This window comes from Suillus fuscotomentosus (assembly GCF_016647785.1).
Source record: "Suillus fuscotomentosus strain FC203 chromosome Unknown F5891scaffold_2, whole genome shotgun sequence".
In the NCBI taxonomy this organism is placed as follows: domain Eukaryota; kingdom Fungi; phylum Basidiomycota; class Agaricomycetes; order Boletales; family Suillaceae; genus Suillus; species Suillus fuscotomentosus.
In genome coordinates this window covers 400,654-415,597 of record NW_024539514.1, presented here as the reverse complement: position 1 = coordinate 415,597, position 14,944 = coordinate 400,654, and the positions used below count along the sequence as shown (strand labels likewise).

At 44.3% G+C, this 14,944-nt stretch overlaps 4 protein-coding genes across 4 annotated transcripts; all 4 read left to right on the top strand.

Moving 5' to 3' along the window:
* Positions 1-248: 248 nt before the first annotated feature.
* Positions 249-2,247, top strand: F5891DRAFT_938880 (uncharacterized protein; the record flags this gene model as incomplete). The annotated part of the gene is made up of 8 exons (XM_041374198.1): positions 249-445; positions 508-715; positions 763-923; positions 973-1,069; positions 1,126-1,305; positions 1,360-1,557; positions 1,617-1,979; positions 2,026-2,247. Coding segments are annotated over 8 exons (1,626 nt in total), but the record flags the coding sequence as incomplete, so codon positions are not given.
* Positions 2,248-10,429: 8,182 nt separating this feature from the next.
* On the top strand, positions 10,430-10,681 carry F5891DRAFT_938593 (uncharacterized protein; the record flags this gene model as incomplete). The annotated part of the gene is made up of 1 exon (XM_041374176.1): positions 10,430-10,681. A coding segment is annotated over one exon (252 nt), but the record flags the coding sequence as incomplete, so codon positions are not given.
* A 2,629-nt stretch (positions 10,682-13,310) lies between these two features.
* F5891DRAFT_938725 (uncharacterized protein) lies at positions 13,311-13,760 on the top strand (the record flags this gene model as incomplete). Its single annotated transcript, XM_041374189.1, has 1 exon — positions 13,311-13,760. A coding segment is annotated over one exon (450 nt), but the record flags the coding sequence as incomplete, so codon positions are not given.
* Positions 13,761-13,964: 204 nt separating this feature from the next.
* Positions 13,965-14,944, top strand: F5891DRAFT_938483 (uncharacterized protein; the record flags this gene model as incomplete). The annotated part of the gene is made up of 2 exons (XM_041374167.1): positions 13,965-14,635; positions 14,797-14,944. The coding sequence occupies 2 exons, from the start codon at positions 13,965-13,967 to the stop codon at positions 14,942-14,944; spliced, it is 819 nt and encodes a 272-aa protein (XP_041233190.1).

Below are 14,944 nucleotides of genomic sequence, written 5' to 3'. Positions count from 1 at the left end.
AATAAAATTTTAATGTCGAACCTACATTTAAATATGATTTTCAATGTGAATACCCATTAATACCCATTATAATATATTTGACTGGCATGAACCAGCAGTGGGCGGCAGGGTGGCAAGAGCCATAGATTAGGTCAAAGTGTGCACCTGGTAATTGCCGTGAATCATGACAATTTGAAAGCTGGTAGTTGCCACTTTACTAGGTCTAATACTACAACTAGGGGTGGCTTATGGTAATATGGGTTGAATAGGTGGAGGATGAGAAATTGCACTCTGGAAAGCCCAGCTGGGTGAACTTCAAAAATGCTGTTTGGCACAAGTCATTCGCAAGGATTATCTCTTTGTTAGCCTCAAAATCAAAAATGGGGCAATGGTTTGAATGTCTAGATGGCGTTATGCGCTGGTTTTTTCTTTGTATTCTCATTCTATCAGCTGATTTTGAAGAACAGTGAGTGTTGAATTGCGTCTTTTCATTCATTGTTTACTAGTAATACTCTCATTGACATACAGATGTGTCATGTCACTTATGCGAGGACTCATGAGCCTTTGGCCATGTCCCGTTTGCCTCGTTCCTCGAAATGACCTTTGGGATACTTCGAAAACCTATCGCCGACGAACATCTGAAGAGTCACAGGCACTTGTAAATACTGCACTCGCAAAAGAAACATTTGAAGAGAGAGAGGAACTCCTGAAAGAACAGGCTCTTCGTTGTGTTGAGGTGAGAGAATGTTTAACCATACAAATATATAGAATTGATTTTTTTAGAGCGCATTTTGGGCTGTGGCATTTACTTGTGTCTTCTGTGCCCTGTCACACGACCGCTGTCACTTCAATCATGGCGGACTCTGGTCACGCCATTTATGGGTCGAGCTACAGAAATACCTTGGGATCCTTGGACGAGAGGCACTATCGCAAGTCGACAAGAGGTTTGTTCTTTTTAATCCGTCAAATTTTCGAACTGATACTATTATGTAGCTACGAAAGATTTCCACATTGGCGGAACCTCAAACACCCAAACAAGGTTGTCGGTGTTACATTCACAGACAGTTCTGTTCACGAGGACATTTCCAAGGTTCATGGGCTCATGCAATCATCTCTTTATCTCATTCATGTACTAACTGTTCTCAGATGATTATTTATGTGACACATAATGTCTTGACCGAGCATGATTCTCCGCTCAGTTATCTTCTCCTACAATGTATACACCTTTACCTCGAAATGGACATCTACGCTGCGCTAGAAGTTCACACCACTAATACGATCAATGAAGGGAGACATACTGTCCAGGCATTTACAGCGCTCATGGGGGTATGTACCTTGTAGTCATTCATCTATGGCTGTAATATCCTGACACATCAGTAGCAATATATGAATCAAACTGCTGACGACAACGAGAAAAATTGGAACTTCCCAAAACTACATATGGGCACGCATATATTCGACGACATCAAGGCTAAAGGCGCTTCCCGCAATTACAACACCAAGCCGAATGAGCAGATGCATGGGCCCATGAAGGATTGGTACCTGAACCAGACGAACTTCAAGAATATTGCGGAGCAGGTGATGTGTATTGATGTGTACAATTATTCCCTACTAATTATTTTGTGCTATATTTACAGATTCTTCGAATTGATCACTGGCTTCTCATCGCAGATGACATCCATTGTCGTATATCGGATTTTGATGAGTATTCACAGTCGAAATCAGAAGTAGACAATGACTTACAAGATGACAATGATTCGGAAGATGTCATTATCATGGATGATGACCCAGGCGTCATTTTCTTGGATCCATCACCGCACATCAAAATTGGGTCAAGACAAATAGCACAGACCTTCAGTTCACTCGAGAGCACACATCAAGTTGATGTTGGATTCACTAACTTCCGCATCAAGCTTAACGATTTCTTAAATGAGTTCCTGCCTGCCTGTAACATTCCACTACCAGGCGGGAAAAGAATTCATTTTCAATCAAATGATATGGTAGGTTTGTTTGATTCTGCTTCTTGTCACTACTAATTGAAAACAGATCACCGAGTGTAGATTCTTACGAGTCAACTATGAGTCGCTGGTAGATTGGCGACAGTATACTGACTATCTCCGGTGCAATCCACAGTTCTTCAACGCACCACGTTTTGACTGCGTCATTATCTGGACAAACGACAACATCATCCTTGGATGCTTAGCCTTTCTTTTTGAATGCGCAGTTGGGAACGACTTGTTTCCCCTCGCTCTTCACATATTACAGTGACCTATTTCCGTATAATACGAGGGAACGGACGTGCATAATATCCCGTATGATACGGGCCAGCGGACCATGGGCCCATGATCAAAATATCCTCGACTATGACGGATGGGCCGGGAGGCAAATTATTCCCGATGGAGGCGGGTGGGCCCATGCAGGGGATATATAGAGTAGATGAGTGGGCCGATGTACATGAATATTAGGTAGACGGGTGGGCCGAGGTAGTTGGATATTATGCAGATGGGTATATTAAGGTAGATGTGTATGAGATAGATGGGTAGGTACTTGTTATCACATTCACGGGTGGGCCCAGACACATATTAAATTAGATGGGTGGGCCGAGGGTATTATACAATATTGTATTATACGGGTGGGCCCAGATGCATATTAATTAGACCGGTGGGCCGAGGGTGTTGTATGGGATGTTGTATTAGACGGGTGGGCCGAGGGTGGTATAAAATATAGATGGGTGGGCCCATGTGTATCATAATTGTAAACACGATGGAGCTGAGGTAGTTGTACATCAACCAAATCAGAGGAGGTAATAAAATCAAAGTTACCAAGTTCCTGGAGCAGCAGGTGATCTCCTGACATGGCCTTTGATGGTGCACAGGTTGTCTTGCAAAATTTGGAATCCGGGGTGCGAAGCTTGTGTTACCCTATGAGAAGCCAAGTTCCGATTACCAACCTTTGGGTCAACCGTACTCAGAGGAGGTAATAAATCAAAGTTCCTGAGTTCCCGGAGCAGCAGGTGATCTCCTGACATGGCCTTTGATGGTGCACAGGTTGTCTTGCAGAATTTGGAATCCAGGGTGTGAAGCTTGTGTTGCCCTATGAGATGCCAAGTTCTGACCACCCAAATTTGGGTCAACCATACCGACTTCCAAGTTCCGGGACCCGGGAGTCGACAAATGAATATCTGATAACCAGCACACTTCCAATCAGGTAGTATTTCATTGAGCAATGAATCATCCAAGGGGTCTCTTATCAGACTCGGTAGTCAATATAGGCAAATGATAATGAAAACATGAAAGTTGTTATTATGCTATTTTTCAAACCCGAGACCCTGAAACCCATTGTTCAACATGTCCATTTTTCACTCACTGCACAAATCACCAAGTTTCGAGTGCCAAAGCGTGAAACTTGAAACCCAGTGTGCAACATGTCCATTTTTCATGTACATTACACAATTCATTGAGTTCCGAGTGCCAAGTGCCGAAACCCGAACCCCGAGACCCGAAAATATGTATGCAACATTTCCATTTTTCACTTGTTGCACAAATCACTGAGTTTCAAGTGCCGAAACCCAAAACTTGAAACCTGGCATGCAACATGTCCATTGTTCAATTATATTACACAAGTCATTGAGTTCCGAGCTCCGAGGGCCAAAACCTGAACCCCGAGACCCGAAAATATGTACACAACATGTCCATTTTTCACTCATTGCACAAATCACCGAGTTTTGAGTGCTGCAACCCAAAACTTGAAACCCGGCATGCAACATGTTGATTTTTCATTTACATCACACAAATCATTGAGTTCCGAGGTCCGAGGTCCGAGACCCGAACCCCGAACCCCGAAAATATGTGCACAACATGTCCATTTTTTACTTGTTGCACAAATCACTGAGTTTCAAGTGCCGAAACCCAAAACTCGAAACCCGGCATGCAACATGTCCATTGTTCAATTATATTACACAAGTCATTGAGTTCCGAGCTCCGAGGGCCGAAACCCGAACCCCGAACCCCGAAAATATGTACACAACATGTCCATTTTTCACTCATTGCACAAATCACCGAGTTTTGAGTGCTGAAACCCAAAACTTGAAACCTGGCATGCAACATGTTGATTTTTCATTTACATTACACAAATCATCGAGTTCCAAGTGCCAAGGGCCGAGACCCGAAAATATGTATGCAACATTTCCATTTTTCACTTGTTGCACAAATCACCAAGTTTCAAGTGCTGAAACCTGAAACTCAAAACCGGGTGTGCAACATGTCCACTGTTCAATTATATTACACAAGTCATTAAGTTCCGAGTTCCGAGGGCCGAAACCCGAACCCCGAGACCCGAAAATATGTGCACAACATGTCCATTTTTCACTCACTGTACAAATCACTGAGTTTTGAGTGCTGAAACCCGAAACTCAAAACCCGGCATGCAACATGTTGATTTTTCATTTACATTACTCAAATCATCGAGTTCCGAGTGCCGAGGGCCGAGACCCAAAGCCCGAAACCCAACATCATGTACACAACATGTCCATTTTTCACTCATTTCACAAATCACCAAGTGTCGAGTGTCAAAACCTGAAACCCGGTACTTCAAATGGACACAAATTGTATTTGTATGTATTATCCATTGGTGTAGGGCTCAAATAACCTGGGAATTGTATTTGTCAGTACTCGGTACTTGGGACTTGGGACTTGGGACTTGGTACTTGGTACTTGGTACTTGGCACTCAGTAATCGGTGGTCAGTGGTTGGTACTTGGGACTCGGTACTTGGTACTCGGTTCTCGGGACTCGGTACTCGGGACTTGGGACTCAAGACTCGGGACTCGAGACTTGAGACTTGGGACTCGGGACTCAGGATTCGGGACTCGGGACTCGGGATTCAGGACTCGAGACTCGGGACTCGGGACTCGGTACTTGGTACTCGGTGATTGGTGGTCAGTGGTTGGTACTCAAGACTCGGTAGTTTCTCCCTGATACCCACCAAAAAACCCACACCCACAAGGTGGGTGTGGGTATATCATGGGGTATGGGTGGGGGTAGTGCTACTCATACCCCGGGGTTCACCCACACTATTCCCTATCGGTACTCGGTACTCGGCACTCGGTGATCGGTGGTCAGTGGTTGGTACTCGAGACTCGGTAGTCAATATAGGCAAATGATAATGAAAAATGACAGTTGTAGTCCATGTCAAGGTGAGTGATTTGGTAGTCTTTCCTTGTCATTCAGCAAAACATCAGCAATAATGAAAAAATGAAAGTTGTTATTATGCTTAACTCCTTACCAAAGGTTGTAGTCCGAGTCCAGGTGAGTGTAGTGGTAGTCTTTTCTTGTCAATTGGTTATCTTGTTACTCATTACGCAGTACTTGGTACATGGTAATTGGTACTCAGTATTTGGTTTTGATACTCGGTATCTGGGAATCAGTAGTCAGCTTAATCAAGGTTGTAGTCCGAGTCTAGGTGAGTTTATTTGTAGTCTTTTCTCGTCCATTGGTTACCATGTGACCAAGATATAAGCTAAAGAAATCCAAAACATCAATAATGACAAATGAAATACATGTGTGCAGTAAGTGAGTCTAAAGATAAAGAATGAATATTAATAGCGAGACTTGCACATTATGTTGAGATATCCAACATGACAAGCCTGTGATGTGATCAGAGACCTGGAATAACACCCATATACATCCATTATAATAGCTTAAAAGCTTAGAAATATTCATGAAGGATTGATGTAATGATAGGCAAAATGATGTGTGGAGAGTGACAGTAGACATCTTTTATATAAAGTCACATTTATATATGATTCAGGCCAAAAATATCATTACAAATATGTAGGATAGATTGTAAACTACCCAAGGAACCCATACTGCCTACTGCCCTGAGGGTAGGGGGTGGGTAGAAGGGATATAGTGAAAATATGAGTTGACCCAGCATTAAAGTCCTACCACTGCTCAACTAACCATTTTCGATGCTTTGGGTCTTTGAAGTTTCCCACACTCAATTTCTTACCCATTTCACTTCCTCAGTACTCAATTCTTGGTTGATTTGTCTGTAAATTTATGTCTATGATACTTAAGATATTTGAAATGTACCCCAGGTTTCTGATTATGAAGATTCAATGTTTTGAAGGCATGGGCCCCTTATCAGGCAAAATGGCAAGTATGCACACTAGCTCACAAACTCCAGCCTATTGTGAGCTGATCTTGGTCATAAGAAGCAAGAATATAAGCTATGCTCATTATATATTAAAAGGTTGGATCATGGATGCAAGGGCAAGATACTGAAAATTGTGAAAAAATGTCACAAGTGCAATTGTCTATGCTTTGTTCCTGGAGAAGGATCCTGTGTGTCCTGGGCTGGTTATATGATATATCTACTCCGAATATGCTCAGGAATAGACTCCCTACAGTCCTTGAGGTCCAGCTTTACAGGGAAAAACCCCCAGCGGGTGAACCACCAGAAGAGGGGGAGGTACACTATACAATAAAGGATTACCCTATGGTCCTGAGCTCCTGATACATTGTTTCTATTGTTGAATAGATGATTGAGATATAATTCCAAAGTCTGTTCACCTAGAAATGAACACATAGGAACATATTTTGTATTTTTATGTATATATGCAATATCCATTTAAGCACCAAGTCTCAACTACCGATTACCAAGTCCCGACACTTGATAGTTGATAGTCAGTATTTGAGCTCCGAGTGCCAATATTGCCTACCAATATCTCAGTCAAATGATAACCAAACCAAGACCCAAGTTCCAAACCTGACTACCGAATACCAAATATCAGTACTCGGGACTCGGGACTATTGGCTGGAGTACCCAACTATTGATTCCCAGGTACTGAGAATTAGAACCAAGTACCAAGTACCTGACTACTGATTCTCGGGTACCAAGTATCAGAACCAAGTACCAAGTACCCGACTACTGATTTGAAGTACCGGGTTTCGGGTTTCGGCACTCGACACTTGGTGATTTGTGCAATGAGTAGATGGGCATGTGGCATACATGTTTTTGGGCTTCGGGTTTTAGGATTCTGCCCTTGGCACTCAATGATCTGTGTAATGTAAATGAATAATGAACATGTTGCACACTGGGTTTCGAGTTTCGGGTTTCAGCACTTGAAACTCGGTGATTTGTGCAACAAGTGAAAAATGGAAATGTTGCATACATATTTTCAGGTCTCGGGGTTCGGGTTTTGGCCCTCGGCACTCGGAACTCAATGAATTGTGTAATGTACATGAAAAATGGACATGTTGCACACTGGGTTTCAAGTTTCACGCTTTGGCACTCGAAACTCGGTGATTTATGCAGTGAGTGAAAAATGGACATGTTGTGTACATATTTTCAGGTCTCAGGCTTTGGGTCTCAGCCCTCGGCACTCGGAACTCGATGATTTGTGTGATATAAATGAAAAATCAACATGTTGCACACTGGGTTTCAAGTTTCACGCTTTGGCAGAACTCGAAGTTGTTGATTTAGATATCACCCAAAACCTGAACACCCGAATGTCAAATTTTCAGTGCCGAACCCCCAACCCTGACTGCCGGGTGCTGAGTCCCGAAGTCCGGAACTCAGGATTTGACATTTGAGATGAACGAAATTTTTCAGACATGTTTGAATTAATCTACGTATATCTATAAACATTTCACTAACCCCTGAACCCTGAAAGATATTTTTGTTGTCTTACATACCAAATTCCGAGTTCCAAGTTCCGGGACCCCGGACCCCCGAAACCCAGCAGTCCACAATTTCGGAGTTCGGGGGTTGATAAAATGTGTATGGATATATGAAGGGTTGGTTTAAACATTTTAAAAGATGTCTCATATCAAATGTCAAGTCCCAAGTTTCGATTTCCGGGTTTCAAGAGTGCTGAGTCCCGAAACCTGGAGTCCTGAAACCCGGAAATCAAAACTCGGGACTTGACATTTGATATGAGACATCTTTCAGAAATGTTTCAATCAACCTTTCATATATCCATGCACATTTTACCAACCCCTGAACCCCGAAATTGTGGACTGCCAGGTCTCGGGGTTCGGGGGTCCCGGAACTCGGAACTCGGGAAATTTGGGGAGATCAATAAAATTTGATTTACCCATGTTGAAAATATATTTTTGTTCTACATACCGAGTTCCGAGTTCCGGACCCCCGAACACCGAGACCCGGCAGTCTCGGGGTTCGGGGTTCGGGGGTCCCGGCACTCGGAACTTGGGGAGATTTGGGGAGATCAATAAAATTTGATTTACAATTGAGTTGATTGGCAAACACATTGACTTACCCATGTTTGAAATATATTTTTGTTTACACATACTGAGTTCCGAGTTCCGGGTTCCGGACCTCCGAACCCTGAAACCCGAGACCCGGCAGTCCACAATTCTGGGGTTCGGGGGTTGGTAAAATGTGTATGAATATATGAAAGGTTGAATGAAACATTTTTGAAAGATGTCTCATATCAAATGTCAAATCCCGAGTTTCAACTTCTGGATTTTGGGAGTGCCGAGTCCCGAAACCTGGAGTCTTGAAACCCGAAATTCGAAACTCGGGACTTAACATTTGATATGAGACATCTTTCAAAAATGTTTCATTCAACCTTTCATATATTCATACACATTTTGCCAACCCCTGAACCCCAGAATTGTGGACTGCTGGGTCTCGGGTTTTGGGGTTGGGGGGTCCAGAACTCAGAACTCAGTATGTGTAAACAAAAATATATTTCAAACATGGGTAAGTCAATGTGTTTGTCAATCAACTCAATTATGAATCAAATTGTATTGATCTCCCCAAATTTCCCCCGAGTTCCGAGTTCCGGACACCCGATACCCGAGACTCAAATTGTATTGATCTCCCCAAATTTTCCCAAGTTCCAAGTTCCGGACACCCGACACCCGACACCCGGCAGTCTCGGGTATCGGGTGTCCGGAACTCGGAACTCGGGGGAAATTTGGGGAGATCAATACAATTTAATTTACAATCGAGTTAATTGACAACACATTGACTTAATCATGTTTGCAATATATTTTTGTTTAGACATACCGAGTTCCGAGTTCCGGACACCCGATACCCGAGACCCGAGACTGCCGGGTTTCGGGTGTCGGGTGTCCAGAACTCGGAACTTGGGAAAGTTTGGGGAGATCAATACAATTTGATTCACAATCAAGTTGATTGACAAACACATTGACTTAACTATGTTTGCAATATATTTTTGTTTAGACATACCGAGTTCCGGACACCCGATACCTGAGACCCGGCAGTCTCAGGTTTCGGGGTCCGGGGGTCCGGAACTCAGAACTCGGTATGTCTAAACAAAAATATATTGCAAACATGGGTAAGTCAATGTGTTGTCAATCAACTCGATTGTAAATTAAATTGTATTGATCTCCCCAAATTCTCCCAAGTTCCGAGTTCCGGACACCCGATACCTGAGACCCGGCAGTCTCAGGTTTCGGGTTTCAGGGGTTGGTACATCTCAGTTTGGGGTTTGGCACTGAAAATTTGACATATATATTTTTGTGAGTGTTGTGCTTCTGGTGTCCATGCTTAGAAATAGGATTTGTTGCACACCAGGGTTCAGGTGTGGGGTTTTTCCACTTCAGTCCTGGATTATTGGTCAATGCCACACATGATCGATTCATGTTTTTGTGCTTAGGGGTTTAGATTTGGTGGTTGATGGTAGGTATATGCACTCATAGTGTACATGTATCCTATGTGTTTGATTCGCTGGTGGCTACATCAGCTGTATGTCTTGATGGAACATATCTAGGCTCACCCATATATGTAATACACCCCCGACGGCCTGCCCATCTATGTATTATCCCCCACGTCAGCCAACCCATCTATGTAATACATCCTATGTTGGCCCACCCATCTATATAATACATCCTGCATCGGCCCACCCGTCTATATAATTATACCCCACCTTGGCCCACCTGTCTATGTAATAAATATTTTATAGCACCCTCGGCCCACTGGTCTATTTGATATCCCTTTCGTCGGCCCACCCGTATATGTAATACATTCCATGTCGGCCCACCTGTATATGTAATACACCCTACGTCAGCCCACCCGTCTATGTAATATTTCCCTACCTCGGCCCATCCATATATGTAATACACCCACGTCGGCCCGCCCGTCTATATAACAATATTTGCCTTACATCTCTCTTCAGCCCAGCTGTCTATAATATCCTACTCTACATATTACCCAGATGGGCCCACCCATCTCCATGAATGATCATATTCCCCCGGCCCATCTGTCCACATCAAGGATATATATATCATTGGCATACATGGGCCCACCCGTCTCCATCGGAAATAATATGTGTCCCGGCCCATCCGTCATCATCGAGAATATACACAACATGGGCCCATGATCAGCTGGCCCGTCTCATATGGGATATTATGGAGGTCGGGTGGCCCGTATAATACGGAATTTGTCACTGAAGGGGCTCCGCTCTTGTCCACCCCTTTGATGCGCCGACAGGCCAGCGGCTCCGAAAAGATAAGCAGCTCAATCTTTTCAGAGTCCGAGCCAAACCATGGGCAAGGACGGAGTTCCTCTCAGTTAGATCGATAATTCGGGGAGCACTTCTAGTACAAGACAGCAACTCCCTCAATTACCTCATTGTCGACACCGTTGACACGGACATGTTCCTTCGTGTAAGGGACATGCATCTGCAGGCAGGGCATCCAGTGCGTGTCTGACAGTTTCCTCGAGCCCCTTCAGTGACAAATTCCGTATTATACGGGCCACCCGACCTCCATAATATCCCATATGAGACGGGCCAGCGGATCATGGGCCCATGTTGTGTATATTCTCGATGATGACGGATGGGCCGGGACACATATTATTTCTGAGGGAGACGGGTGGGCCCATGTATGCCAATGATATATATATCCTTGATGTGGACAGATGGGCCGGGGGAATATGATCATTCATGGAGATGGGTGGGCCCATCTGGGTAATATGTAGAGTAGGATATTATAGACAGCTGGGCTGAAGAGAGATGTAAGGCAAATATTGTTATATAGACGGGCGGGCCGACAGGGGTGTATTACATATATGGGTGGGCCGAGGTAGGGGAATATTACATAGACGGGTGGGCTGATGTGGGGTGTATTACATATACAAGTGGGTGGGCCAAGGGTGCGATAAAATATTTATTACATAGACAGGTGGGCCGAGGTGGGGTATAATTATATAGACAGGTGGGCCGATGGAGGATGTATTATATAGATGGGTGGGCCAACATAGGATGTATTACATAGACGGGTGGGCCGAGGTGGGGGATAATGCATAGATGGGTGGGCTGACGTGGGGGAATTGTACATAGATGGGTACATATATGGGTGAGCCTAGATATGTTCCATCAAGACATACAGCTGATGTAGCCACCAGCGAATCAAACATGTAGGATACATGTACACTATGAGTGCATATACCTACCGTCGACCACCAAATCTAAACCCCTAAGCACAAAAACATGAATCGACCATGTGTGGCATTGACCAATAATCGAGGATTGAAGTGGAAAAACTCCACACCTGAACCCTGGTGTGCAACATATCCTATTTATAAGCATGGACACCAGAAGCAAAACACTCACAAAAATATATATGTCAAGTTTTCAGTGCCAAACCCCAAACTGAGATGTACCAACCCCCGAATCCCGAGACTGCCGGGTCTTGGGTTTTGGGGTTCAGGGGTCCCAGAACTCAGAACTCGGGAAATTTGGGGAGATCAATAAAATTTGATTTACAATCGAGTTTATTGACAAACACATTGACTTACCCATGTTTGAAATATATTTTGTTTACACATACCGAGTTCCAAGTTCCGGACCCCCAAACCCCCAAACCCGAGACCCAGCAGTCTCGGGGTTCGGGGGTCCGGAACTTGGAACTCGGTATGTGTAAACAAAATATATTTCAAACATGGGTAAGTCAATGTGTTTGTCAATAAACTCGATTGTAAATCAAATTTTATTGATCTCCCCAAATTTCCCGAGTTCCGAGTTCCGGGACCCCTGTACCCCTGTACCCAAGACCCGGCAGTCTCAGGATTCGGGATTTGGGGGTTGGTACATCTCAGTTTGGGGTTTGGGGGTTAGTAAAATGTTTACAGATATAAGATAGGCCTCAAGCAGTTTCCGCAAACATCACGTGACAAAGTGTGATGAAACGTGACAAAAGCAATGAATGTGTATAGGATGTCCGTGGCGACAAGGTATAAAAAAACGGAAACGGAAGAGTTGTAGTATACGTACTTTTCGACAAATCATCCGTTCCAGAATTACCATTTGTGTGAAATTGAAGGAGGAGATGGCAACACAAGCAAGATTTAAGGCATACATTGTACATAAAGCCCCCAAACACTCTGGACTCCGCTTCACCTACCATCAGCCTGATACTGAAACCTGCCAAAATGCCAAAACGGTCACGAAAAGTCTGGTCTGCGATCGAGAACCTAGGGAGTCAGGCAAAAAAGCGGAAAATATCAGTAGATAAAGAAAATGTGAGTTTTCAATTGTACTCACTTTTGAAATCAATGCTTATGCCTGTGCAGAGTCATCCAGTAGACATAGCTTCGAGTTCTGTAGTAGCTTCAGGCTGTGAAACCACTTTTCCATTCAATTCTACACCTTCGAAGTCTAAGCTCCCAGTTGAGATTGTTCTGTCAGCCTCAGGTCAGGTTTTTGTGCAACTCAAGAACAATGGTGCCGCTATGGACTCGGAGCACAGCCACACTGCCGCTATGGTCTCGGAGCGCAGCCACACTACCGCTATGGACTCAGAGCACAGTACCCACCTTCAAGTAAATGCAAATTTGTCCGAAGAATCCTCACTTGCATTGCAGGACTCAGTGGATATGGATTTGGAGTATAGTGATGCGGCAGAATCAGAGTGTGAGTCTAACTTGGATTTGGATTGCCGAGACCACGAGAGTGCTGGTGACTGTAATGTGGGACCGGTTGAAGGCTTTGAGGATTTCGATGAGCACGCAGCCACAATGATGGGATTGCCTGATGACAATTCATTAATGGACTTCGACACCACAATGGCACGTCCCTCACCACAGACCACCCAGGCTTCATGCAGCCATCATGAGAACATTGTTGAAGATGTAGATGACGAGGGCCTGCCATTGTGCCATCACGATACCTGTCCCACAGCACCGCAACATTTGGGTGATTTACGAATGCCGCCAACAGTTGGCGCAGCCACACTGGCATTAGCGGACCTTAGGAATTTACTTTACCTGCACCGGAACTTCAAGGGACATGGATACAAACCAACTGACCTTGGCCCCATGCTGAAAAAGCGCTTGACATGGATGGAGTACTTCCTGCGGGCCTTCGTAACTGGCACTGCATGGTCAGCTGCAGCACTCCAGACTGCAAAATTCATTGGAAAGGGGACTTACATGTCACGAAAGGTGAAGGAATGGTCGAAGTCATACATCCTGGATCGTGAAAACTTGCCATTGGCAAAGTATGGTGGCAATTCGACGAGATCGCGGATTGATGATGAAGATCTTAAGGAGGAGTTACTGGTTCATCTCCAGTCACTCGGAAAATATATTTCTGCAACAGCAGTTATCAATTATCTTGCACAGCCTGATGTACAGCAACGTTTCAAGCTCACTAAAAGTATTTCATTGGCAACCGCACAACGATGGATGGAGAACTGTGGATTTCGATGGACTACAGCCCGAAATGGACAATATGTTGATGGCCATGAACGAGAGGATGTAGTTGAATATCGACAGAATAAATTCCTGCCAATGTGGTATGCATTGGAACCAAAGACTCGAAAATGGTCTTCTGTTGATGTTATGCAGCTGGAGGATGATAAGGAGACCGGGCGGCGCACTGTTGTGTGGTTCCATGACGAATCCACCTTTTATGCCAATGATCGGCGCAAAAAATGTTGGGTCCACAAAGAAGAAAAGGCAACTCCGCAACCAAAGGGTGAGGGATCTTCTCTCATGGTCGCAGATTTCGTTTCAGCAGATTATGGCTGGTTGCGGTCTCGTGATGGGAATCAATCTGCCCGTGTGCTCTTTAGGGCGGGAAAGGGGAGGGATGGGTACTTCACCAATGATGAAATTCTTCAACATGCCGAGAAAGCAATGACAATTCTGGAGAAAGATTACCCAGAAGATGACCACGTTTTTGTGTTTGACAATGCAACGACACACCTTAAAAGGGCTGATGATGCATTAAGTGCTCGAAACATGCCCAAGACTTGCAAGAACTGGGGGGTCAGTGCTCCGGTGAGGGATGCCACAGGAAAACAAACCCATGGTGGAGATGGGAAGATTTTGATGCAAAAGGTTTGTATCGCTAATGGTGTTTTTAATGGTGCCCCTCAGGAGTTCTATTTTCCTGAGGGTCACACAAACACTGGGTTGTTCAAGGGAATGGCCAAAATTCTAGAGGAGCGTGGTTTCGATGTCAGCAAAAAGAAGGCTCAGTGCAAGGATTTCAACTGTCCTCGTGGTTCCACTTCTTGTTGTTGTCGCCGAATTCTCTATAACCAGCCAGATTTTGTTAATGTCGAGTCAAACTTGGAGAGGGTGTGCAGGTTAAAGGGCTTCAAGGTGCTCTTCCTTCCAAAATTTCATTGTGAGCTCAGCTTTATTGAACAATGCTGGGGGTATGCAAAGCGGCTATATCGCTGCTACCCATTATCATCTGGGGAAGCTAATCTGGAACATAATGTCATAAAATCACTGGATGCAGTTCCTCTAACCAGCATGCGAAAGTAAGTGTCATGCTTTTTCTGATGTGTACTTAGATGGCACTAATGAAAATTAGGTTTGCCATCAGATCACGCCGTTTCATGGATGCTTATTATAAAGGACTTAATGGCAAACAAGCTGCCTGGGCTGCAAAGCAATACCGAGGCCATCGTGTACTCCCTTCAGCAATAATGTCAGAATTCGAGAGTGCACACTTAAATTAA